The sequence below is a fragment of the Hemiscyllium ocellatum genome, chromosome 13 (genome assembly GCF_020745735.1).
Source record: "Hemiscyllium ocellatum isolate sHemOce1 chromosome 13, sHemOce1.pat.X.cur, whole genome shotgun sequence".
NCBI lineage: Eukaryota > Metazoa > Chordata > Chondrichthyes > Orectolobiformes > Hemiscylliidae > Hemiscyllium > Hemiscyllium ocellatum.
In genome coordinates, this window is record NC_083413.1 from 23910901 (window position 1) to 23938757 (window position 27857).

At 46.6% G+C, this 27857-nt stretch overlaps 1 protein-coding gene across 2 annotated transcripts; it reads left to right on the forward strand.

Annotated features, from left to right (window-relative positions):
• The first annotated feature begins 241 nt into the window (after nt 1-241).
• LOC132821814 (eukaryotic translation initiation factor 5A-1-like) lies at nt 242-26360 on the forward strand. 2 transcript variants are annotated; one of them, XM_060834640.1, is made up of 5 exons: nt 242-323; nt 13070-13258; nt 14634-14738; nt 24231-24362; nt 25618-26360. In XM_060834640.1, exons 2-5 carry the CDS (start codon nt 13094-13096, stop codon nt 25681-25683), a joined length of 468 nt encoding a protein of 155 aa, XP_060690623.1. In that variant the 5' UTR covers nt 242-323; nt 13070-13093; the 3' UTR covers nt 25684-26360. The 2 variants fall into 2 exon arrangements, with proteins under 2 accessions (XP_060690623.1, XP_060690622.1); XM_060834639.1 differs by lacking the exon at nt 242-323 and adding an exon at nt 330-439.
• Nucleotides 26361-27857: the final 1497 nt, after the last annotated feature.

The window sequence follows — 27857 nt, forward strand, 5'->3', positions numbered from 1 at the left end:
CACTATAAACTTTTGCTGTAAATTCTGTGACTTTCGACCTTATACTCCACAACCACCTGACGAAGGAACAGTGCTCCGAAAGCTAGTGCTTGCAAATAAACCTGTTGGACTATGACCTGGTGTTAACCCTATCTAAGCAGCTGTCATTGCTGTGGGCTCACTGCTGAACGTCAGGGGGAGGATCTTCGCCAGCGTGATGACGTACCCGGTTGAGACAGGGGTATGGGTTATTGCTCATTAGCTGGATCCCCTCCCTTCACACTGGCGCAGTCTGGGGGACTGCGCATGCGTGTAGCGGCGCCTTCTTCCTGAACGGTTGGAGGGTGAGACGGTGGCGCGCGTGCGAGCCAGCGACGCGGGTTGTAAAGTCCCCGGTCCCCGCGGCCCCACAGCCCGGAGGGAGGAGGCCTAATAGCCTTACAGTCAATCCCGGACCTGGGTGGGTGGTTGGCGGGGGCATGGAGGGCGGTTTAAAAAAAAAGCCCTGGCCTTTGTTTGGCCCGTGTTCAGAGGAGGGCAGTAGCAGCAGCCGCTGCCGCCTGTCGGTCGGCTTGCCCCGCCGGTACCCGCACAGCCCTGCCGGCTGCGGCTCGGACGCCCCTCTGCCGCGTATTTACTGGAGCCGCTGTGCCCGAGGTTGTAGGCCTCACTGCGTGCGCTTCCGGTTCAGAGGTCAGCGCTGAGTTTCTGTTTCAACCCACAATAGATCTGGGGCTAAATATCCTGCCCGTTGGGGGTGTGTGGGGTTACAATATCCTGCCTGTTTGGGGGGGGGGGGGGGGGAATTACGATATCCTGCCTGTTTGGGGGAAGGTGTGGGGTTACAATATCCTGCCTGTTTGGGGGGGGGGGGAAGGTGTAGGGTTACAATATCCTGCCTGTTTGGGGGGGGGGAAGGTGTAGGGTTACAATATCCTGCCTGTTTGGGGTGGGGGGAAGGTGTAGGGTTACAATATCCTGCCTGTTTGGGGGGGGGGAAAGGTGTAGGGTTACAATATCCTGCCTGTTTGGGGGGGGGGAAGGTGTAGGGTTACAATATCCTGCCTATTGTGGGGGGGGGGAGGAGGTGTAGGGTTACAATATCCTGCCTATTGTGGGGGGGGGGAGGAGGTGTAGGGTTACAATATCCTGCCTATTGTGGGGGGGGGGAGGAGGTGTGGGGTTACAATATCCTGCCTATTGTGGGGGGGGGGGAGGAGGTGTGGGGTTACAATATCCTGCCTATTGTGGGGGGGGGGGGGAGGTGTGGGGTTACAATATCCTGCCTATTGTGGGGGGGGGGGAGGAGGTGTGGGGTTACAATATCCTGCCTATTGTGGGGGGGGGGAGGAGGTGTGGGGTTACAATATCCTGCCTATTGTGGGGGGGGGGGGAGGAGGTGTGGGGTTACAATATCCTGCCTATTTGGGGGGAGGTGTGGGGTTACAATATCCTGCCTATTTGGGGGAGGAGGTGTGGGGTTACAATATCCTGCCTATTGTGGGGGGGGGGAGGAGGTGTGGGGTTACAATATCCTGCCTATTGTGGGGGGGGGGGGGGGGGGGGTGTGGGGTTACAATATCCTGCCTATTTGGGGGGGGGGGGAGGTGTGGGGTTACAATATCCTGACTGTTGGGGGGGGTGGAAGGTTACAATATCCTGCCTGTTTGGGGGTGGGGGTTTACAATATCCTGCCCATTTTGGGGTGGAGGGTTACAGTATCCTGCCCATTTGGGGGGGGGGGTGTGTGGAGGTGGTGTGGGGTTACAATATCTTGCCTGTTGTGGGGGGTGGGATTTTACAATATCCTGCCTGTTGCGGGGGTGTGGGGTTGCAATATCCCGTCTGTGGGGGTGGGGTGGGGTTATAATATCCCACCTGTTGGGCAGGGGGTTGGGGGGGCGGGTTACAAAATCCTGACTGGTTTGGTGTGGAGGTACAATATCCCACCGGTTGTGGGGGTGCCGATATCCCGCCTGTTGGCCGGGGAGGTGTGGGGATGCAATATCCCGCCTGTTGGCCGGGGAGGTGTGGGGATGCAATATCCCGCCTGTTGGCCGGGGAGGTGTGGGGATGCAATATCCCGCCTGTTGGCCGGGAGGTGTGGGGATGCAATATCCCGCCTGTTGGCCGGGGAGGTGTGGGGATGCAATATCCCGCCTGTTGGCCGGGGAGGTGTGGGGATGCAATATCCCGCCTGTTGGCCGGGGAGGTGTGGGGATGCAATATCCCGCCTGTTGGCCGGGGAGGTGTGGGGATGCAATATCCCGCCTGTTGGCCGGGGAGGTGTGGGGATGCAATATCCCGCCTGTTGGCCGGGGAGGTGTGGGGATGCAATATCCCGCCTGTTGGCCGGGGCCGCGGGGTGCACGTTATCCCACTGGTTTGTGGGGAGGGTTGGTTGGGTGTGCGATATCCGGCTCGTTGCGGTCGTGTAGGGTTACAATCTCCTGCCTTTTGGGGGTTGGGGGGGGGGTTACAATGCCCTGCCTATTGTGTGGGCATGGAGTTACAATATCCACCAGTTGGGAGAGGTATGCAGTACAGTATCCCGCAATTCTGGGTGTGCGGTTACAATATCCTGCCTGTTTGGGGGGGGGGGGGGGAGGAGGGGAGAAGATATGGCATTACGATATCCTGCCTGTTGGCGATCTGTGGTGTTGCAATATCCCACCTGTTGTGGGGGGGGGGTTATGGGGTTACAACATCCCGCCTGTTGGGCGGGTGTGGGTGTACATCGTCCCACTGGTTTGTGGGGGGAGTTGGTTGGGCTTGCAATATCCCGCTCATTGTGGGCATGTGGGGTTACAATATCCTGCCTGTTGGGGGAAGGTATGGAGTTGCAATATCCTGCCTGTTGGGGGTCTGTGGGTTTGCAATGTCCCACCTGTTGTGGTGTTACAATATCCCACCTGTTGTGGGGGTGTGGGATTACAGTATTCCGTCTGTTGTGGGGTTACAATATCCCACCGGTCGGGGGTTTGTGGGGTTGCAATATCGTGCTTGTTGAGGGGAGGTGTGGGATTGCCTTATCCCGCCTGTTAGGGGTCTGTGGGGTTACAATATCCCACCTGTTGGGGCGAAGGGTTTGGGGTTACAGTTTCTCACCTGTTAGGGGATGTGAGGTTACAATATCCCACCAGTTTGGGGTGTGTGTGGGGGTACAATATCCTGCCTGTTGAGGGCATGTGGGGTTACGATATGCCGGATGTTGGGGGTTACCATATTCCGCCTGTTGGTTGGAGGGGGAGGGGTTACAATATCCCGCCTGTTGGGGGGCGGTGTGGGGTTACCGTATCCCGCCTGTTGGGGGGGGTGTGTGGGGTTACCGTATCCCGCCTGTTGGGGGGTGTGGGGTTACCGTATCCCGCCTGTTGGGGGGTGTGGGGTTACCGTATCCCGCCCGTTGGGGGGTGTGGGGTTACCGTATCCCGCCCGTTGGGAGGGGGGTGTGGGGTTACCGTATCCCGCCCGTTGGGAGGGGGGTTGTGGGGTCACCGTATCCCGCCCGTTGGGAGGGGGGGTGTGGGGTCACCGTATCCCGCCCGTTGGGAGGGGGGTGTGGGGTCTCCGTATCCCGCCCGTTGTGGAGGTGGATGTGGGGTCGCCATATCCCGCCTGTTGTGGGGGTGGATGTGCGGTCGCCATATCCCGCCTGTTGTGGGTAGGTGGAGGAGAGGGGTTCCAATATCCCGCCTGTTGGGGGGAGGTGGGGGATTCCAATATCCCGCCAGGAGTGCGGGGTTGCAGTATTCCACCTGTTGGGGGGGCGGTGTGGGGTTGCAATATCCTGCCTGTTGGCCGGGTGTGCTGGATTCCAATATCCCACCTGTTGGCCGGGGTTCCAATATCCCGCCAGTTTGGGGATATGGGTGAACATCCCCCCACACAAACTAGTGGGATGGGGGGGTGGGGGTTGGGCAAGCAATATCCTGCTCATTGCAGGCATTTGGGGTTACAGAATCTTGCCTTTTGGGGGTTGGGGTGGTTGGGCATGCAATATCCCGCTCGTTGCAGGCATGTGGAGTTACAATATCATGCCTTTTGGGGTTGGGGGGTGGGGGGTGTTACAATGTCCTTTCTGTTGTGTGGATGTGGGGTTACAATATCCCACCAGTTTGGAGAGGTTTGCGGTACAGTATCCCACTCGTTCTGGGTGTGGGGTTACAATATCCTGCCTATTAGGGGGAGGTGTGGGATTGCAATATCCCGCCTGTTGGGGGTCTCTGGGGTTACAATATCCCACCCGTTGGGAGAGGTATGGGGTACAATACCCTGCCCATTGGGGGGGTGTGGGTGTACAATATCCTGCCCGTTGTGGGTGGTGTTCAGTTACAATATCCCGCCTGTTGGGTGGGGGGTTACTGTATGCCACCCATTTGGGTGTGTGTGTGGTGGTTTACAATATACTGCCTGTTTGGAGGGGGGGGTGGGGGGGGCGGGGAGGGTGTGGGGTTACTATATGCTGCTTGTTGGTTGGGGTGGTGGGGTTACAATATGCTGCTTGTCGGGGGGGTGGTGTGTGTGGAGTTACAATATGCTGCCTGTTTGGGGGGGGAATGTGGGGTCGCCATATGCCACCTGTTGGGGGGGGTGAGATAGAGATGTGCGGTCGCCATATCCTATCTGTTATGGGGGTGGGATAGAGATGTGCAGTTACAATATGCCGCCTGTTGGTGTGGGGGCGGGGGGGGGGGGGGGGAAGTAGAGGTGCGGTATTCCTGTATCCCCGCCTGGTGGCCGGGTGCGGGGTTCCTGTATCCCCGCCTGGTGGCCGGGTGCGGGGTTCCTGTATCCCCGCCTGGTGGCCGGGTGCGGGGTTCCTGTATCCCCGCCTGGTGGCCGATATGGGTGAACATTATCCTACTGGTTTGTGGGGGGTGGGGAGATTGGGCGTGCAATATCCCGGTCGTTGCAGGCGTGTGTGGTTACTATCTCCTGCCTTTTGGGGGTTGGGGGGTTACAATGCCCTGCCTGTTGTGGGTGTGGGATTACAATATCCCACCAGTTGGGAGAGGTATGCGGTACAATATCCTGCCCGTTCTGGGTGTGTGGTTACAGTATCCTGGCTGTTGGGGCGAGGTGGGAGGGGAAGGTTACAATATCCCGCCTGTTTGAGGGAGATGGGGGGTGGTTACAATATCCCGAGGTGGGGGAGGGGATTTACAATATCCTGCTTGTTTTTGGTGGGGGGGGGGGGTCCAATATCCCGCCTGTTGGCCGCAGATCCAGCATCCCGCCTGGTGGGGGGGGGTTTACAATATCCTGCCTGTTGGGGGGGGGGGGGGCGGGGAGGGGGAGTGGGCTACGGGGTTACCATATCCCGCCTGTTGGGGGGGAGGGGGGGATGTGGGGTTACCGTATCCCGCCTGTCGGGGGGGGGGGGGGGGGGGGATGTGGGGTTACCATATCCCGCCTGTCGGGGGGGAGGGGGGGATGTGGGGTTACCATATCCCGCCTGTCGGGGGGGGGGGAGGGGGGGATGTGGGGTTACCATATCCCGCCTGTCGGGGGGGGATGTGGGGTTACTGTTCCCTGTTGGGCGGTGTGGGGGTGCAATATCCTGCCCGTTGGAGGTGTGTGGGTGGGGTTACCATATCCCACTGGTTTGGGAGGGTGTGTGGGGTTACAATATCCCGCCGGGTGGGTGTACAATATCCAGCCAGTTGAGTGGAATTACAATATCCAGCCAGTTGCGGGCGGGGTGGGGGTACAATATCCTGCCTGTTGGGGGCAGGTATGGGGTACAATACCTTGCCCATTGGCGGGTGTGGGGGTACAATATCCTGCCCGTTGTGGATGGTGTTCAGTTACAATATCCTGCCTGTTAGGTGTGGGTGTGTGGTGATACAATATCCCACCTGTTGGGTGGGGGTTACTATATGCCGCCTGTTTGGGTGTGTGTGTGGGGGGGGAGGTGGGGGGTTTACAATGTGCTGCCTGTTGGGGGGGGTGGGGGGTTTACAATATGCTGCTTGTTGGGGTGGTGTGTGGGGTTACAGTATTCTGCTTGTTGGGGGGTGGAGTGGGGTGGGGCTACAATATGCTGCCTGTTGGAGGCGGGGTGGGGTTGCAATATCCTGTCAGCTGTGGGGGTGTGGGATTGCAATATACTGCCTGTTGGGAGATATGGGGGTTACAATATCCTGCCTGTTGGGGGAATGGGGTTACAATATCCCGCTGGTTAAGGACTGTGGGGTAACAATATCTCGCTGGTTGGTGTGGCCGTACATTATCCCATTGTTTGGGGGGTATATGGGCGTGCAATATCCTGCTCGTGGGGGGGTGTAGGGTTGCAGTATCCCGCTTGTTGGGTGTGGGGTTACAATATGCTGTCTGTTGTGGGGGTGGGGGGGTTACAATATCCCACCTGGTGAGGGGGGGTTACAATATCCTGCCTGACTTGAGGGGGGGGGAGAAAGGTGTGGGGTCACAATGTGCTGCCTGTTGGGGGTTGGGGTTACAATATCCTGCCTGGTGGGGGTGTGTGGGGGTACAATATCCTGCCTGGTGGGGGTGTGTGGGGGTACAATATTCTGCCTGTTGGGGGGAGGTGTGGGGTTTCAATATCCTGCCTGGTGGGGGTGGGGGAACAATATCCAGCCAGTTGAGAGTGGGATTACAATATCCAACCAGTTGGGGGTGGGGTGGGAGTACAATATCCCACCCGTTGGGAGAAGTGTGGCGTGCAATACCCTGCCCATTGGAGGGTGTGGGGGTACAATATCCTGCCCATTGGGGTGGTGTTCAGTTACAATATCCTGCGAGGTGGGGGGGGGGTTTACAATATGCTGCCTGTTGGTGGGGAGTAGGGGGGGAAGGTGTGGGGTCACAATATGCTGCCTGTTGAGGGGGGTGTAGGGTTACAGTATCCTGCCTGTTGAGGGGATATGGGGTTACAGTATCCCACCTGTTGGGGGGTTATGGGGTTACAGTATCCCGCATCTGTTGGGGGGAGGTGGGGGTTACAATATGCCACCTGGTGGGGGTGGGGGGCGAAGTTGTGGGGTTGCAATATGCTGCCTGTTTGGGGGTGTGGGTTTACCATATCCCGCCTGTTGGGGAAGAGGTGGGGGTACCATATCCCGTCTGTTGGGGTACCATGTCCCGCCTGTTGCGGGGGGGATGTCCTGCCTGTTTGGGGGGGGGGCATTCCATTTCCTGCTGTTTGGGGGGGGGGGTGTTGTGGGTGTATATGACCCCACTGGTTGGGGGGGGTGGGGGGCGAAGGGGGGATTTGGGTGTGCAAAATCCCGCTCGTTGGGGAGTGTAGGGTTGCAAAATCCCGCTCATTGGGGAGTGTAGGGTTACAATATCCCGCTCATTGGGGAGTGTAGGGTTACAATATCCCGCCTGTTGGGGGGGTTACAATACCCTGCCTATCTGGGGTGTGGTGGTGCAATACCCTGGCTGTCGGGGTGTGTGCGGATGCAATATCCTGACTGTTGGGGAGTGTGCGGTTACAATATCCAGCCTGTTGTGTGTGTGGGGGATTAAAACATCCCGCATGTGTGGGGTGTGGGGTTACAACATCCTGTCGGGGGGGGAGTGGGATTACAACATCCCGCCCGTCGGGGAGGGGGAGTGGTGTGTGGGTTATAACATCCCGCCCTTTTGGGGGGGGGGTGGGGGGTTACAATACCCTGCCGTTTGGGGGTGTGGGGTAAGATATCCTGCCCGTTGTGGGTATGTGGTTACATTATCCTGCCTGTTGGGTGCGGTGGTGTGTGAGAGATTACAACATCCCGCCTGTTGGGGGGTGTAGGGGGTTACAATATCCCACCTGTCGGGGCGGGGTGTAGATTTACAATATCCTGCTTATCGGGGGGGGGTGTGGTTACAATATCCTGCCTGTCAGGTGAGGGGGGTGTGGGGTTACAATATACTACCCGTTGGAGGGGTGTGCGGGCTTACGATATCCCGCCCGTCGGAGGTCGTGGGGTGTGGCCTAACGATATCCCGCCCATTGAGGGTGCTGGGGTGTGGGCTTACAGTATCCCGCCCGTCGGGGGGGGGGTGTTGGGGTGTGAGGTTGCGATATCCCGCCTGTTTGAGAATTAAGATGCCTGCCTGTTGGCAATTAATGTGGGGTTTGGGTCGGGGGTAAGGATCCTTTTGTCTGTGTGGGGTGGTGGGAGGAGAAGGTAAATTATCCCACGGCTGAGGAGGTTGGTGGGGGGGTGGGGATGCTTTTTATAAAGTTGCTGAACTAGGGGTAAGTAGTTTAAAAGATTATTCTGCTGATAGGAATTTGTATAAGCACTGAGCTGGATGCGAGTTATAAAATTACTGGGCTGGAAGCATTTATAAAAGCATTGAACTGGGTGGGAACTTTATATCACCAGGCTCTTGGGGTTGGTTACATAATCACTGGTCTGGGAGAATGCGATAATATGACTCAGCTCTGAGTGTTATAAAACTGCTGAAGGTTATGTAAATGCTAGGCTGGGGTGGTTGTCATAAACTTTCTGGGGTTTATATCAATTCTGGGAAGGGGTAGGAGAACATTACACGTTCTTGCTGCAGCAACAATAGGCATTCAAGTGAGAGGAGAGTTAATGGGCTGTGCAGCCACTGCTAGGCCCCATTCTGAGTGCCAGAAAACTTAGTTCAGAGACAGCCAGGAAATAGGAGAGGCAGTACTTGGTCCTCAGTCCTGGGAGCTGTATAAGAAGGACAGGTCGAGCAGAATATCAGGTGAGGGAAGGCAGGCAGGCAGTTGCAATAGGTGCCTGTGTGCGCACTAACAGATGGTAATGTAGAAACAGTGGAAATGAGAGAAAAATGGAGTCAGTTAATCGAGAGCATTTATTAGCACCTGATGTAGGCCACTGGACCCAGAATAGAAACCCCGGTACTATGTTTGCAGCAAATGGAAAAAAACCGTTGCTGGCTTCAGGAGATTATAGGCCGGATGACTGCCATAATCGCATCACCAAGGTCCTCTTCAACCATCTCCTCCCTGCAGCTGAAGAACTCCTCTGGAATCATAGTGTGGCATCTGGCCACACGCAGAAGGGACATGATTTTCACCACATGAAAGCTGCAGAGGAAACGTGGAGAAAAGAATCTACCCCGTACACGGTCTTCGACCTTACAAAGACTTTTGGCACTATTGACTGGGTGACATTATGGAGTGGCCGCCTTCCCTTTGGCTGTACCGCGAAATTTGTCACCATCCTTAGCCGCCTTCACGATGACCTGGAAGTTGTGGTAATGACAAGTGGCTCCACCACCAACCCATTCCTGTTTGGATCAGTGTCAAGCATGGCTGCATCATTGCCTGAACACTCTTCTCGATCTACCTTACTGTAATGCTTTGCTTTACAGCCGACAAGCTCCCTGCTGGAGTAGAGCTCACCTACAGTTGTTCAATCTCTGCCACCTTCAAGCCCAAATGTGTCATCTAACTAGCATCATCGAGCTGCACTACGTGGATTATGCATGCATATGTGCCAACTCAGGACAAACTCTGGCATTGTCAGCAACTTTACAGAGACTTTACAGAGACATGTCAGAGCATTGGTCTCACTCTGAACATTTGCAACACAAAGGTCCTCCACCAACCTGGCCTAGTATTGTGGAGTGAACCCCTGATCATCAAAGTCCAGGGGAGGCCTTTGACAACATTGGCTACTTGCAATACCTTGGGACTGTCCTCTCATCCAAAGCAGTGTTGTGGTTCTGTTCGCCGAGCTGGAAGTTTTTGTTGCAAACGTTTCGTCCCCTGGCTAGGCGACATCATTAGTGCTTTGGAGCCTCCTGCGAAGCGCTTCTTTGATGTTTCTTCCGGTATTTATAGTGGTCTGTCCTTGCCGCTTCCGGTTGTCAGTTTCAGCTGTCCGCTGTAGTGGTTGGTATATTGGGTCCAGGTCGATGTGTTTGTTGATGGAGTTTGTGGATGAATGCCATGCCTCTAGGAATTCCCTGGCTGTTCTCTGTCTGGCTTGCCCTATGATAGTGGTGTTGTCCCAGTCGAATTCATGTTGCTTGTTGCCTGTGTGTGTGGCTACTAGGGATAGCTGGTCGTGTCGTTTCGTGGCTAGTTGATGTTCATGTATGCGGATTGTTAGCTGTCTTCCTGTTTGTCCTATATAGTGTTTTGTGCAGTCCTTGCATGGTATTTTGTACACTACATTAGTTTTGCTCATGTTGGGTATCGGGTCCTTCCTTCATACAGAACAGCCAGACTACTGCGTCCCTTAGGACTGAGAACAGCACACAAACCAACAGCCACGCTCAGACAACAACTCACTAGAACGAAGGACCCGATACCCAACATGAGCAAAACTAATGTAGTGTACAAAATACCATGCAAGGACTACACAAAACACTATATAGGACAAACAGGAAGACAGCTAACAATCCGCATACATGAACATCAACTAGCCACGAAACGACACGACCAGTTATCCCTAGTAGCCACACACACAGACAACAAGCAACATGAATTTGACTGGGACAACACCACTATCATAGGGCAAGCCAGACAGAGAACAGCCAGGGAATTCCTAGAGGCATGGCATTCATCCACAAACTCCATCAACAAACACATCGACCTGGACCCAATATACCAACCACTACAGCGGACAGCTGAAACTGACAACCGGAAGCGGCAAGGACAGACCACTATAAATACTGGAAGAAACATCAAAGAAGCGCTTCGCAGGAGGCTCCAAAGCACTGATGATGTCACCTAGCCAGGGGACGAAACGTTTGCAACAAAAACTTCCAGCTCGGCCAACAGAACCACAACAACAAGCACCCGAGCTACAAATCTTCGCACAAACCTTGAATCCAAAGCAGTTATTGATTAAGAGATCCAGCACTGCCTCCAATGTGCTAGTGCACCCTTCAATTGTATGAGGAAAAGGGTGCTCGAGGATAACAACATCAGATCTGACACCAAGCTCATTGTATACAGAACTGTGGTGATTCCCGCTCTCCAAAATGGCTCTGTGGAAGCTGCATTGAACTATACAGCCAGCTATGGACTCGCCCTGAGAGGGGAAGAGAGTCATCCTCGCCTGCGAGGGACTGCCGATGGTTAAATATCCCACCCATTGTGTGTGTTGGGGTGGCAGTAAAAATCCGGGGGGTGTGTGTGTGTGTGTGTTTTGAAGTGAGGGGGGAGGGGGAAGAGGAGGTAGTTAGGGTCCACTGTGTGGGATGAACAAATATATTGCTCACTGAGTGGGTGTTGGTACATAGACTGCCCTTTGAGGAGGGTGGGCAAATATTCCATCCAGTGTGCGGAGAGGGGACTAAATAAATAGTAGACTTATTTTTGGATGTGTATGGGTGAGGCATTTCATTTTTGGGAAGTGTTGGTGTATGCTACTGTTCATTGTTTGGGGATGGCGGGGGGGGGGAGCTGCTGCCCATGGTTTGGGGGGAGGTGGTGAGTGGAGATTGGTGGTAAAGACACCGTGTCCATTGTGGAGTAAATTAACGTGTGGGTTAGCACTGGGGACCTGTGTCCTTTCCGTGAAGATACCTTAATACCCTGGTCCTCGCCTTGATTACTGTGTTTACAGAGGACATTAGATTTCCTGTCACTTGTTCTAATTTCTTAAAATATCTATAACCAAGATCTGTTAGAATAGATTTCTACTTCCACCTTTTACTGGTGCTGGATGCTTAAAATTTGGGAATGTTATTGCAAAAAGTATTTGTTAGTAAATCCTGGAGGGTCTATGATCTGTTCAAGAGTAAATAGTAGTTTGATATGAGGGTTTCTTATGTCTTTATTAATGAGGGTTTTATTCTGAAATATCTTCTGAGAGTAATTTGTTCCTTAGGATCTGCCTTTATCAGACCTTTTTGTGGCTTTCATAGAACAAATGGGGAGAAACACTTACCTGTGACAGGAGGGTTGCTAGCCAGAGACAATATTTTAAGATGGAGAAAGTGAGGACTGCAGATGCTGGAGATCAGAGTCAAGAGTGTAGTGCTGGAAAAGCACAGCAGGTCAAGCAGCACCACAGAAGTGGGAGAATTGACGTTTTGGGCTTTCCCAACTCCTTGGATGCTGCCTGACCTGCTGTGCTTTTCCAGCACTTCAGTCTTGACAATGTTTTAAGATGCTTGACATTAGAACTGTCCTGATTGGGAGTATTTTAATGTTGCGAGTTATGATCTAGAATGTACTGTGTAGAGCAGTAGCAGAAGCTGATTGATCAATAACTGCTAATAAAGAATTTGGCAAATATTTTCAGTATTTTGTATGGCACTGAAGAGAAAATTGGTGTGTGGGGTTTAACGGCATAGATTTCAAAGAGCCAGCACAAGTTAATGACTGGCCTCCAGCTTTACTGCAGGATGCTACAAATTCGAATGTATGCGTAAATTCACATTTACTAGGATTTGCTAGGTATTGATCTCAGTCAGCTCAATTCATAGAATTTGGAACAAATTAAATATTGAATTCAGTGAAGTGTCATTCGTCTCGCTATTTACAGTTCTTCTATCCTTTTGTCCCATCTGTTTTTATTACATTTGTACACTCTACTCCTTAAGTTTGATGAAGGGCTTTTGCCTGAAACATTCATTTTCCTGTTCCTCGGATGCTGCCTGACCTGATGTGCTTTTCCAGCACCACTCTGATCTAAACTCTGGTTTCCAGCATCTGCAGCCCTCACTTTTGCCTCCTTAAGTTTGAAACAGTGTCTCCTAGTCCTGGATTTGCTCACAAGAGTAAAACTACATTTCACATCCACCTTGTCAACATCTTTCAGTCTTAAATACACAAATCAAATGAACCATCCTTCTGAATTCAGCTCAGTTAATGAATACGTTATTGTGTTATTGTTTAGCTGCAGTGGAGCGGGTAGACATACCATTAACCTCCCCCCCCCCCCCCCCCAAAAAAAAAGGTGAAGGATGAGAAAATCAGAAAGGGTTCTTAATTGTTTCATTTTTTTATCTGGTACAAAAGTTTTATCCAGTATTGTTACAGCATCACAGCTATAAATCGCCATTAATGTATCTGGATCTTCCTTGCTCTATCTGATTTTTATTTATGGGCTATGTGGATGTATCTGTATTTCTTTTGCCTTTGCTGTTTAATAAGTCAATGTTCTCTCTTTAGTGTCACCACTAAAACTTAAGAGCCATGGATGACAACCTAGATTTCACCACTGGAGATGCTGGGGCGTCTGCCACCTATCCGATGCAATGTTCCGCTTTGCGCAAGAATGGATTTGTGATTCTGAAAGGGCGTCCCTGCAAAATTGTTGAAATGTCTACGTCCAAGACTGGCAAGCACGGGCATGCCAAGGTTTCTACTCATTGTTGAAGTCCATAATTTCATTGTACTTGAGTTTGCTAACCATCTTCATGTTAATATCCTCTTCTTTCTCCTCTCCTCCTCCTCCTCCCCACCCCCCCCCCCCCCCCCCCCCCCCCCCCCCCCCCCCCCCCCCCCCCCAAAGCTTGATAACATGTACACCTCGATCCATTTTCTCGGTGTCCCACTCTCAAATCATCTCTAAGTATGAAAATAAATGATCAAGTCTTCATTGTTTTTCACCCTTTAAAAATATATCTATGGGATGTGGGTGATGCTGGTTAGGCCAGCATTTATTGCCCATCCCTGGTTCGTCTTAAAAGTTGGTGGTGATGTGCCTTCATGAACCACTGAAATCCTATTGATGTAGTTATGACCATAACTTTGTTAGGAAAGGAGTTGCTGGATTTTTAACCCAGTGACACAATGAACAGCAATATAGTTCCAAGTCAGGATGATGGACGGCTTGGTAGACAAAATGCAACTGGTGCTTTTCCAAGCCTTTGCTGTCCATGTCCATCTTAACGGTGTTAGTTATGCATTTTGAAGGTCCTCTCTAAGGAGTCCAGATGAATTTATGCAGTGCATCTTGTAAGTAATGTATTTGAAGTAGAGCAATCTCTAGGCAACAGTTAATGCCTTAGCCTGGCTTTTACCTCTCATCTGAAGAGTTGTTGGTAGAATCCCATCTGGACTGCATTGACTCAGTGTGTGTTGCCCCATCAGGATTGTCCTTTGCTTTGCCCAAAGAGCAACAAAAAGTTCACTTGTGTCTGGACTATTTTATTAAATTCTAATATTTTAAATGGATTGAAGAATTTAGTCACTTTTGATGAATGTTTTGTGTAGTAGAGCTATTGAAATGTTTTTGAATGGTTAACCAAGCCAAAATAAAATCAGACATTTTAAACTGAGTTACAAAATGGAGCTTCTCAGCGCCGAGTCTAGATTTGAATGGTTAAGTTTCACTTGGTGTGTTTCGTAGTCAGTTCTATCAATACCTTCATTTTGTGAATCTTGGTCTTGCACACAGGCCATATTTGTTGCCCTGACCCCAGTAGCCCTGAGAAATTTAGTGGTCACTGTATTGTTGATGGTTTGAAATGGCAAGCTATGCCACTTCAATAGTTAGCCTTCAAACTAATGTTTTGCAAACTTCCTAAACCACACAGGGATAATTCAAAGTTTTTTGAGTCTATGACTATGGAAGTTTGTGTGCGAATTGTATGGAAATAAACGTATACAATTAAGATTTGCTGCTGAGGTTCTGAATTCTTGTATAGCTTGTTGGTCTGAACATTGTTGACTAGTAATGTTGTACAGTATTGAAACTTAGTGATATGTTTGGCGTTTCTTGTTTTTTCAGGTGCACATGGTTGGTATTGATATATTCACTGCAAAGAAATATGAAGATATCTGTCCCTCTACCCACAATGTTAGTGTCCCCAGAGTCACAAGGAATGATTATCAGGTGAGATCCTGTTATTAATTGAAAAATTATTCCAATATCATATAAGAACCGTTCTCAAAAAATGTAAACTGGTCAGATGAAATGATGTTCACTGTTCTTGCTCTCATGCTTTTCTTTGGTTTATTAGCTGTAGGAGAAAATGGTTGGCATTTGCATTCCAGTTACAAGAATGTGTTCATGATAGAAGGGTGCAGAGAAGATTGATGTAGATCTGAACAAGTGGAAAATTTTAGCCACGAGGAAAGATTGGATTGGTGAGGTTTATTTAAGGAAAGAGAAATTAAACAGGCATGTAAAAGTGACAAGGGACATCATAATATGGATAGGAGAGACCTATTTTTTCTTAACAAATAAGCCAGTAATTGGAGGAATAAATATGAAGGAAAATTCAGAAGAATAAACAACAGTTAAGAATGTATTCACTCTGATCATTGTTGGGTCTGCAATCTTCTGTCTGGAAGTATGATTGATGCAAAAGCCCTCAATCCATTTAAAATAAAAATTATTTGTCATGCCTGTGAATTCCTGTAATATATATGGCTTGAGAACAAGAGCTGGAAAGTGAATTTATATGCAAAAACTCTTTATTCGGCATACATTCAGCTGATGGCAATCTGAGACTTGCGATTCATGAACAGGGAAACACTAAAAATGTACATGCAGGTACAGCAAGAAATGAGGAAGGTGAATGAATTGTTGGCCCTCATCACAAGAGTATTGAAATACAGAGGTTACAATGTCTTGTTGCAATTATATAGAGGCTTGATGAGACCATACCTAGATTAATGGGTACAATTTTGGTTCTCTTAACTAAGGAATGATGCCTTTATCACAGAGGGAATGCAAAGGAGATTTGAGGAAACTGGGTCTACAGTCATTCGAGCTTTGAAGAATGAGTGGTGATCTTATTGTAACTGTACAAAATTGTTTACAGGCTGTGACTGTCGTTGTGGATCTGTTGTTTCTTACGTTAGTAAAGCTAGAACCAGTGGACATATTCAGATGTAGGCAGGCAATTTAAGACTGAGACGAAAAATTTCTTAACTCATGAGGGTGGTGAATCTTTGAAGTTCTCTTCTCCAGAGGGTTGTGCAATCTCTCTCATTGTAGCCAGGTTCAATACAGAAATCAGTAGTTTTCTGGAGACAGATGACATCCATGATATGGAGGAATAATGGTTTAATATGGAATTGAGATACATGATCTGTGATAAGTGTTTGGTGGAGCAGGCCTGCTTCTATTTCCTGTGTTCTGATGTGGGTTTTCTATATTTCTACATTCATTACCTTAAAATTGGAGAAATGTAGAGAATTGAGTAGTCATTCCTCTGGATGCATAAGGGTTCTGTTCCTGAGAAACCTGCAAATAATGAAATTTGTGATTGCAAATGCAGATTAAAATTTGCTGATTTGTGAATTTTTCCCATGCTTGTTACTCTTTGGCATGAATAGGCAGATTTGCAAGTCATGACCTTACAGATGCATAGGATTTACTGTGGTTGCAATTTGTAAGGGCATACAGTTTTCCTGAGATCATTCATGTGTTTCTTAGAATTAGTGCATTTCGAGTCAGGGGATGGTAATGTTTAGATTTGTTGCATTTTCTCAGTTTATTTGGAAGGGCACAATTATCTGGCATATGTCCAGTTCAGCATGACCTTTGACTATTTCTTGTACAGGTTAAGTGTTAGCTGCAGGTTTAGACCAATTTTACAGGGTGTGGAACTAGCTAGTTAAACAGTGACCCAAGTATTAACTTAAAACAAAATCTGCACTCTTTACAGAATTGCAATATTGTTCCAGTGTATTCATCCCATGTCCATGCCAGTTCTCTGAGCATTTTCATTTGATGCTGAACTCGCTCCTTTTCCCCATAATGCTGTATATAGTTTTTGTTTAAATAATCATCCCGTGTCCTCTGAAATGTCTCAATTCACTCTGCTTCCATCACATTTCTAGGTATTGTATCCAGGCTACTCACTTTTTGAATTTTTTTTCCATCATTTCATATTTAGTTTATGTAAGATGTAGGAACAGAAATAGGCCATTCAGCACTGAGTGCTCCACCATTTGAGTAGATCACGATTTATCTGATAATCCTGAACTCCCCTTCTTCTTTCCCATAACCTTTGATTCCCTTGCTGATTAAAAATCTTTCCACCGAAGCCTTGAATATACTTAGCGATCCAATCTCCAGAGCACTTTGTGCTAAAGTGTTCCACAGATTCACTACCCTATAAATTTTTCCTCATCTGTCTTAAATAGAAAGTTTGTTTGTAACCTGGCCAAAACTGGTTGATTGTTAGCCTGCAAATTCTTCCACTTCCAATATAATAGAAGTGGGAGAATTTCATGTTGACAAACCAGTGCAGTACTTTGCCCATAAGCATTGATCAATCCAATGAAAAAATACCTTAATTGTTTGTTGAGTGTCTCATCTGTTAGAATGACCATGACAGTTTCACTTCTTTCATATGTAAATCACAAAATTGTTTTAACATTCTCAGGTTAACTATAAGAATTCGTGTCAGCCAGATAAGATGTTGAAGGTGTTAGTCCCCTCTGCTCCCCATCTGCCCTAACGTTTAGACTGATTCTAATCTTAAAAAGTGAGTTAACAGAGTCTTACATGGATTCATAGAGTTTTTGAGCAAAGTACAATGTAACTCTACAGTACAAATTCACCCTATAAATGTATGTGTGTCCCCGTCTGAGGTGGGGGGGTTGAGTGTATGTACACACATGCGTGCACACAAACTCACATGTACACAAGGTTTGTGGGGTGAATTTGTACTTGCAGAGTTACATTGTACTTTGCTCAAAAACTGCATGAATCCATGTAAGACTCTGTTTACTCACTTTTTAGATTAGAGTAAGTAAACATTATGGCACAGACAGAGATCACTGGGCTAACACCTTTAACATCTTATCTGGCTGATGCCAATTGTTACAGTCAACCTGAGAATGTAAAAAAAGGTTTTGTGATTCACATATGAAAGAAGTGAAGCTATCATGGTCATTCTAACAGATGAGACTCCACAAACAATCAAGGTATTTTACAGTGTATAATTTCAGTAACATCATGCTGTAAAGTTTTGCTATAAATTCTGTGTCTTACAATTGTGTACTCCACGACCACTTGATGGAGTGACGCTCCAAAAGCTAGTGCTTCCAATTGAAACTGTTGGACTACAACCTGGTGGTGTGATTTTTAACTTGGTACACCCAGTCCGACACAGGAATCTCCAAGTCATTTATTGATAAAGTGAGAACACTGCACTCGGAAGTGCACTAAACTCCTCATCAAAACCAGACCATAAGCTATCGCTTGCAATCTTTCTGCGAGTGGGAACAGTTTTTCCTCATCTATGCTGTTGGAATCCTCATGATTTTGAAAACTTCTGTCAGATCTCCCCTCTGCCTTCTGTCCAAGGAAAGCATTGCCAACTTCTCCAGTCTATCCTCATTCATCAACAGGTATTGTACTGACAGCTTGCTAACTCTGCAGCAATTGTGGAAATATAGTTACGTTTAACTATGAAAATACAGAAAAACACTCAGTCCGTTACAGAATTGTGATCTTGATGAGGTCTGGATTTTTTTTTGGGGGGTAGGGGAGGAATGTGAAATGAATTAATGATATTCAAATTCTGACATGGTACAGATGACTTAGTGGTCTGCACTGTTGTATTGAAGGTTTCATTTTCAGCGAGGCACCTCGTCCCGAACAGTAGCAGCAGTCTCACCGATAAACTCGGCCCTCGTTCATTGAGAGGAGTAAAAGTCGATGAAGCACTCTTTTTGGAAATGTTTGCTTAGGCATTGATTAGATTACTTAGTGTGGAAACAGGCCCTTCGGTCCAACAAGTCCACACCGACCTGCCGAAGCGCAACCCACCCATACCCCTACATTTACCCCTTACCTAACACTATGGGCAATTTAGCATGGCCAATTCACCTAACCCGCACATCTTTGGACTGTGGGAGGAAACCGGAGCACCCGGAGGAAACCCACGCAGACATGGGGAGAATGTGCAAACTCCACACAGTCAGTCGCCTGAGGCGGGAATTGAACCTGGGTCTGTTCTGTTGATCTGTTTCTGGGTTGTAGCATCATGAATGTTTGCTGAATCTTGGGAAAGAATTATCTCTGATTACATTGCCAAATCTGCTTCGCAGCTATGTTGTAGTGGCAACTGAAAGACCATGGAATGAACAGACAGGTGGTGCTTGTAGTTTAATATTGGCATTATGAGGTAACTTCAGTTTAGGACATAAAACATAGAAAAGTACAGCACAGAGCAGGCCCTTTGGCCCATGATGTTATGCCGAGATTTAATCCTTCTGTAAAATATAGTAACTTAACCTACGCACCCCTCAACTCACTGCTATCCATGTGCATGTCCAGCAGTCGCTTAAATATCCCCGATGACTGCTTCCACCACCACAGCTGACAACGGATTCCATGCTTTCACAACTCTGTGTAAAGAACCTATCTCTGACATCTCCTTTATACCTTGCTCCTAATATCGTCAAACTATGATATTTGAAAGTACCAGTCAACCCTGCCCTGGGGAAAAGTCTCTAACTATTGACACTGTCTATTCCACTCATTATTTTGTATACCTCGATCAGGTCTCCTCTCTCCCTCCTTCTCTCTAGAGAGAGAAGTCTGAGCTTATTCAACCTTTGTTCATAAGGCAAGCCCTCCAGTCCAGGCAGCATCATGGTAAACCTTTGCACTCTCCGAAGCCTCTATATCTTTCCTATAGTAGGGCGACCAGAATTGGTCACAATATTCCAAGTGTCTCAGCAGGGACTTGTGGAGCTGCAGCAAAACCTCGCGGCTCTTAAACTCGAACCCCTGTTAATGAAAGCCAAAACACCATATGCTTTCTTAACAACCCTATCTACTTGGGTGACAACTTTTGAGGGATCTATGTACTGGAACACCCAGATCCCTCTGTTCCTCCACACTGCCAAGAATCCTGTCTTTAATCCTATATTCAGCATTCGAGTTTGACCTTCCAAAATGCATCACTTCGCATTTATCAGACCAGCTTTGCATCCTGTCTGTGGCGCGCTGCAGCTTGCAGTAGCCCTCTATACTATTGACGACACCTCCAACCTTTGTGTCATCTGCAAATTTACTAACCCACCCCTCACCCTCCTCATCCAAGTCATTTATAAAAACTACAAAGTGCAGAGGCCTAAGAACGGAGCCCTGCGGGACCCCACTCAACATTGACCTCCAGGCAGAATGCTTTCCATCTACAACCACTCTCTGCCTTCTGTCAGCCAGCCAATTCTGAATCCAGATAGTCAAATCTCCCTGTATCCGATACTTTCTGACTTTATAAATGAGCCTACCATGGGGAACCTTATCAAATGCCTTGAAGTCCACATACACCACATCCACTGCTCGACCTTCGTTGACCTGTCTTGATATCTCCTCAACAAGATTTGTGAGGCATGACCTGCCCCCCTCAAAGCCATTCTGACTGCCTTTAATCACACTATGCTTTGCCAAATAATCATAAATCCTATCCCTCAGAATTCTTTCTGTCCACTCAGCACACTACCTCGAATTCCATACACTTTAATTTTAGACATTAATTTCTTATGCAGGACTTTTTTGAAAGCCTTCTGAAAACTCTAAATAAAGTACATCCGCTGACCCCTCACCCCCATGAAAACTCCTCGTTACATCCTCAAAACTCCCAGTAGATTTGTTAAGCATGAATGCCTTGATAACTATGGTAACTGTCATTTTACCACTGTTTCCTGAGCACTCTGTTGAAAAATCCTTGGTGAACTGTAGCATCTTCCCCACTGCTGATGCCTTTGACTCCTAGAACAGTACAGCGCAAAGCAGGCCCTCGATGTTGCGCTGATCTGTGAACTAATCTAAGCTCATCCCCTACACTATCCCATCATGATCCATGTGCTTATCCAAGGATTGTTTAAATCTCCCTAATGTGGCTGAGTTAACTACATTGGCAGGTAGGGCATTCCATGCCTTTACCACTCTGAGTAAAGAAACTGCCTCTGACATCTGTCTTAAATTTATCACCCCATAATTTATAATTATGACCCCTCACACAAGCTGTCATCATCATCCTAGGAAAAAGACTTTCACTGTCTACCCTATCTATTCCTCTGATCATCTTGTATGTCTCTATCAAATTTCCTCTTAGCCGCCACTTTTCCAATGAGAACAGAGTCAAGTCTCTTGGCCTTTACCTACAAGAGCTTCCTTCCAGACCAGGCAATATCCTGGTAAATCTGCACCTTTTCCAATGCTTCCACATCCATTCTGTAATGGGGGCGACTAGAACTGTACACCGTATTCCAAGTGCGGCTACACTAGCGTTTTGTGCAGTTGCAGCATGACATTACGGCTCCAGAAATCAATCCCTCCGCCAATAAAACCTAACACACTGTATGCCGCCTTAACAGGACTATCAACTTGGGTGGCAGCTTTCAGGGATCTATGTACGTGGACTCCAAGATCCATCTCCACATCCGCACTACCAAGAATCTTTTCATTGACTCAGTATTCTGCCTTCCTGTTATTCTTCCCAAAGTGAATCACCTCACATTTAGCTGCATTGAACTCCATTTGCCACCTCTTAGCCCAATTTTGCAGTTTATCCAAGTCCCCATGCAACCTGCAACATTCTTCCACACTGTCCACTACTCCACCAACTTTAGTGTCATCTGCAAACTTACTAACCCATCCACCTATGCCTGCGTCTAAGTCATTTATAAAAATGACAAACAACACTGGTCCCAAAACAGATCCTTGTGGCACACGAGCTGAATATTTTCCATTGACCACCATTCGCTGCCACATTTCAGAAAGTCACTGGTCTATAATTCCCTGTTTTCTCTACCTCATGTTTTAGACTCGCAAAATTACATTAGCTACCATCCATCCAGTTTCGACTGTTTCAGAGTCTAAAGAATCGTGGAAGATGACCCCTATTTATAGTGTCACTTTCTAAAGTACTCTGGGTGGCCCTGAGGATTTATCGGCCTTCAGTCACATCAATACAAGGAGCAAGGGGATAACTAGAGAAAGGGTTGTCCCGCTCAAGGACAAAGGAGGAAAGTTATGCAAAGAGTCAGAAAATGGGTAGGATGGTTAAAGAGTACTTTGCATCGGTATTCAATGAGGAGTGGGACTTGACGGATATTGAGGTTAGGGATAGATGTTTGATTACTCTAGGTCAAGTTGGCGTAAGGAGGGAGGAAGTGTTGGGTATTCTAAAAGGCATTAAGGTGGACAACTCCCCCAGCTTGGATGGGATTTATCCTATGTTACTGAGGGAAGTGAGAGAAGAAATAGCTGGGGCCTTAACAGATATCTTTGCTGCATCCTTGAGTGTGGGTGAGGTCCCGGAGGACTGGAGAATTGTTATTGTTGCCCCCCCTTGTTTAAGAAAGGTAGCAGGGATAATCCAGGTAATTATGTCAAAGGTAGGGAAGGTACTGAGGGATAAGATCTATTTACATTTGGAAGAAAATGGGATTGTCAGTAATAGGCAATGTGGTTTTGTGCAGAGAAAGTCATGTCTTACTAATTTGATAGAATTCTTTGAGGAAGTGATAAAATTATTGATGAGGCTGTAGATGTCATATATATAGGCTTCAATTAGGCATTTGATAAGGTTCCCCATGGAAGGCTGATAGAGAAAGTGGGGTTGCCTGGTGTCCAGGGTATACTAGCTAGATGGATAAAGAACTGGCTGGGCAGCAGGAGACAGAAGTAGTGGAAGGGAGTTTCTCAAAATGGAGAACTGATCAGTGGTGTCCCACAGGGATCGTGTTGGGACCACTGTTGTTTGTGATTTACTGAGGAACCTTGATTATCCGGATGACACGAATGGGTGGTATTTTGTTCAGATTGTTGAATGCCGGACAACACAGTTAAGCCAAGCATCGGGACCATGCAATCTTGTCTGGGTAATCTGAAATTTGGATAATCGAATGCTGGATAATAGGTTTCTCTGTACATAAATGATCTGGAAGAAGGTATAGGTGGTTTGATTAGCAAGTTTGCAGATGACAATAAGATTGGAGCAGCAGATAGTGAAGGGCATTGTTGGGGAATGCAGCAGAATACAAATTGGAGATGTGGGCAGAGAAATGGCAGATGGAGTTCAACCCAGGCAAATGTGAGGTGATGTGTTTTGGAAGATCCAATTCAAGAGTGAACTATATGGTGAATGGAAAACCCCTGGGGAAAATTGATGTATAGAGAGATCAGAGAGTTCAGATCCATTGTACCTTGAATGTGGCAATGTAAGTAATTAGAGTGGTCAAGAAGGTATCCGGCATGTTTTCGTTCATCAGATGTGGTACGGAGTTGGCAGGTCATGTTACAGTTATATAGGACTTTGGTTTGGCCACATTTGGGATACTCGTACAGTTCTGTTCGCCACATTCCCAAAAGGATGTGCATGCTTTGGAGAGAGTTCAGAAGAGCTTCACCAGGATGCTGCCTGGTAGAGAGGGCACTAGCTGTGAAGAGAGGTTGAGTAGGTTAGGATTTCCATTAGAAAGACGGAGGTTGAGGGGGACCTGATTGAGGTCAACAAAATTATGACTGGTATAGACAGGGTGGGTAGCAAGTAGCTTTTTCCCCAGAGTGGGGCCTCGATGACTAGGGGTCACTAGTTCAAGGTGAGAGGGGAAAAGGGAGATATACACAAAGTTCTTTATGAAGAGGATGTTGGCTGTCTGGAATGTGTTGTTAGCGGAGGTGGTATGATAAAATCATTTCATGTATATGTCAAGATACATCTTAATTAGCAGGGAGCAGAGGGATACAGATCCTTAGGAAATAGTCAACAGGGTTTAGATAGAGGATCTTGGTCAGCGCAGCCTTGGCGAGTCAAAGGGCCTGTTTCTGTGCTGTAACCTTTTGTTCTTTAGCAGTGAATGGCTAATCCTTTCTAATCCTGCATAATACTGCTTCACCACATAGACTGGGTCATTATTGGATGGCTATTTTTGATTGCCTGCCTAACAATTATTTTTAGATAGCAAGTCTTCTGGCAGTTGCTTATAAGTTGGGATGAAATTATCCACAATTTTTTTATCCCCAAGTGCTTTTTACCTCCTTCAGGAGTTGGTATTGTTGTAGAGGTGGATTTTTTTGTCTAGTAGATGCAGTAATAGTCAAACTGGTGGATGATCATTTTTTTATTGGTGTGGAAGTTTGATCTTTATGATCTTCCAATGATCCTTTGCCCCAACCCTTCCCTATCAGCAACAGTCAACTAGCCTACTAAGCTTGATTATTGAGACTTATATGGAATATCAGCTGCATTGAGGTTGCCTGTTTATTATTATTGCTGTAACACAGCAATGCCTTTGTAGTGGCAGAATTACACAGAACTGTACTGGCAATTATCAATGATCAATTCAAAATCTTGCAGCAGATGTTCATAAATTTGTTTTTTTCCTACCTCTCTGTTTTCTCTAGTTGATTGGAATTATAGATGGCTACCTCTCTCTGATGACAGATAATGGTGAGATACGGGAGGATCTGAAACTAGCAGAAGGTGATCTGGGAAAAGAAATAATGCAGAAATATGATGTTGGTGAAGACATAATGGTAAGGACAACAGGATCAGTACTGTGGAAAGAAAACAATAAAAATGTCAGAACCTCAAGACATTGGCAAATTCATGGTGAAGTCACCAGTTTTATTCATGTTCTAGTTTAAATCTAACTTCTACGAACTGAGATTTGTGAAATGGATCATAATCCAGGATAATCTTATTCCTGATTTGCTCCTAACAGCTACTACTGGGAGTGATCAGGTTTAGATTTGTTAGCTTCCCATCCGTGCTTAATGTTTAATCTCTTATTTGAAAATGTGGCCGCTCCATGAGGCACTAGCCTGTGGTTTGATGATCAGCAAGGAGTTGGTGGTTTTAGGGAGTTTTTAAAAAATGGGAAAAAGAACTGAAGAGCAATGTGGTGATCTGTTCACTTTCTTGCAGTCAGTGACTTTTCTTTTGAAGATTCTATTCTGTGTGGATCTGACCTGCCACCAATTGATTTATTGTGTGCCTTCTCATTTGTCTCGCCTCAGAGATAAATACAACCAATCCATTGGCCGTCATCATGAGACAAATAAATGTGAAGCAGACCATGCAACAGCTGGTACTACTCCTGCAGAGTAATGCAGTGGTGTGAACTACCAACTTGTTGGTTGAATTGGTGCTTAAGTTATTTTTTTCTGTAAAAGAGCAATAGTGAAGTAGTCAGGGGGTCTTGATCCTTACCTCAAATCAGAGTTAGGCCATTCAGGCCAAGCTTAGAACGACAGTTTTGTCTTCTCACCAAGATAATTTTTACTCCATCTCATATCCAGTTTAGAGTCCTAGAGATGTACAGCATGGAAAAAGACCCTTCAGTCCAATCTGTCCATGCTGACCAGATATCCCAACCCAATCTAGTCCCACCTGCCAGCATCTGGCCCATACTTGGATGCTTGCTGCATGGTATATTCCTAAAGCAAATCCCTAGATTAGTAGACAGTAAATATTTGGCTGCTGAATGAAGCAGTTTATTCTGACAACTCTCTAATCTTGGGATTTTGACATTGTGCTTTTTAAACTTAGTTGTGTTATCTTTGTGATTATAATCAAGTCCCAGAATTTAAAAATGAACTTTCCTTTAAAGCAGACTGATACTGTAACTGGTCCTTCTGATGAATTTCAATCTTCATAATGTGTAACGAGGCTGAAGATTTAACAAATAGTGGAATAGTCTACTTTTCCTATTTCTGATGTTCTTAATGAAACCTGATCTCCTAGTTATGACTAGCTTTGATGATAATTTATTTTTTCCCTTCTACCTAGATTACAGTTCTGAGTGCAATGAATGAAGAGGCTGCTGTTGGCATCAAGCATATGACCAAACAGTAAACAGGGATCAAGAGACCAGACCTGACCACTCAGGCCAAAACCTTGGATCTTAATTAGGTTAACTATCGCCAAAGTAATGGCCTTCACACACGACCTCATTTCCTTCGAATTTGTTTTCCAAATGGCACCAGACTGGACTTGACCTTGCTGTCCAATCAGCTGGTCAAGTTGTTGCTGCGGGCTGATTGGCTTTGTACTAAATCATGGGTGTTGGTGCTCCCAAATAAAAGTATGGTGATGTAACATTTGCTGCCGTTGATCCTATTTTTGTTTGTAGAAATGGCATTTAGTGTGAAATTCAAAAGCTGCCTGCCCAGTGAGTGGTTTGATGTCCAACCTCATTGCCTAATGAGTGTTGCCTACAGAATACACTTAGCAGCCATGAGCAACTATTACCTCTGTTACACTCCTGCTAAGTTTTTTTAAAAAAAATCTGTTGCACCTGGTGTTGGGAAATTCTACTAATACAATTTTGGTGCTTGTCCTGGGCAGATGGGGCAATTTTTCCAAATACTTCATTATAAAAGAAGTCTATATAAATCTGGAGACTGTGTATTATGCTGCAAAATTTCACTTGAGGTCTCAAGACTGACTAAAAATTGTTATATTCAATTGCTTATTACTTTCATTGTATTTATCATGCAATAGGATTAAAATATGTGAATCATTTCCTGGAACTTGTCTTTGAGGTGCGTTTTGTGTTGTATTTGTCAGACACAAATTCTTGAAAGATGATTTTGTTAAACCCTTTTACGGAAGGGACGGGCTGCTGTGTATGGAAATCTCTTCATGACTTGCTTGTAGCTATCATACTCACCCACTCATTTACTCCAGTATCAAACTAGATCAGACTGCCAAGTTCAATGCATCACTCGCTGGTGTGACATTTTTAAAAAATGCATGTGGTGAAAGTTGAACTTTATCCCTGAAAACTACTTTAATTTTGCTGATTTTGACCTGTACACATTTTAACAGGACACAGAATGGATTTCACAGAAGTTCCCAAAAGCCTTATTTTCTGTGTCCTTTTTCTGCTTGTCTTCTCCACCCCTTGCTCCCCAATCCTTTCCTGTGATGTGGGAGTATTACTGGGTTCCATCTTTTCTGACTACTCATTGCCTATTGGCTGACTTTCTTTGTGCTACCTGTATGCAATTTAACAAATACTGTTTTGTGGGGCTGCTGAATTATGTAGTTTGTATTTGACCACTTGGTTGTTCGAAATCCATTTCAAAAAGTGTAACAGAAATACTCTGGGTTGATGTGTGGCTATGAAATAATATTTTCAATTATTAGTCTTTCCAAATCCAAGATTTGTGTCCTTTTTTTAAGTTTTACATCTGTTGGTACAGAAATGGTTGCAATTGGTTGGGCCTTCACCCAATTCTTTTACAGCAGGCTGCTTGAAATTAGGGGACAGTCGCTTTTGGAATGATTTACCAGGTAGCAGATTGGGTGCCTTTCTCACAGCAACCCAGGTTTGAGTTCAGCTTATGTGTGAAAGTTACTTGTGGAGCAAGGTAAGACTGGTAAGGAGGAAGTGTAAAGCAACTAATCACAGTGTAGATTTGCAGTATTAAACAGCTTGTAATAAAGTGACAGTTTTGTTTAAGGATTGGTATTGGGAATGCCACATTTTTGCAGTAAATGAGCTGCAATCTCCTTCTAGAATTGAATAGGCCAGCACAGATGCCAGCTGTCTGAAAGAGCTACCAGTTAATCCAACTATCAATGTTTATCTTGAGCGCTGCAATTTGGTCCTCTTTCAAGTATTTCTCCAGTACGATTTTGACAATTATTCTTGCATCTATTTCCATTCCATGGCCACGAATTCCAATAGGAACTTAATATAACTGTTTCTTCTCTCAACCTTGCTTTGCTATTTGCCAATTACCATAAATCTGTCATCTTTTTACATAGCCCTGTCAGTGAAGTATTTTCATTTAGGATATCCAAATTCCTCATTCATTTTGGGAACAGCTATTACGTTGCCCCATAATTCATTCTTTAATAGAGAACAATCCCAGCTTGTCTGGTGGTCTTTGTTGTTGGGGAGCGGGGGGGGGGGGGCGTAGAAGTAGCAAAGTGGAAATGTTTCATTCATTCATCCCTCATTGCGTGGAAAATTTTGTTTTACAAGGGGATTGTTGAGTGATTGTTAGCATCCTCACAAA

What these genes read in the sequence shown, in the direction of transcription:
- LOC132821814 (XM_060834640.1), top strand. Translation starts at nt 13,094, where the DNA reads ATGGATGACAACCTAGATTTCACCACTGGAGATGCTGGGGCGTCTGCC. An exon ending in TCACAAGGAATGATTATCAG is followed by an intron (nt 14,739 to 24,230) that starts GTGAGATCCTGT and finishes TGTTTTCTCTAG; the next exon opens with TTGATTGGAATTATAGATGG. An exon ending in ATGTTGGTGAAGACATAATG is followed by an intron (nt 24,363 to 25,617) that starts GTAAGGACAACA and finishes CCTTCTACCTAG; the next exon opens with ATTACAGTTCTGAGTGCAAT.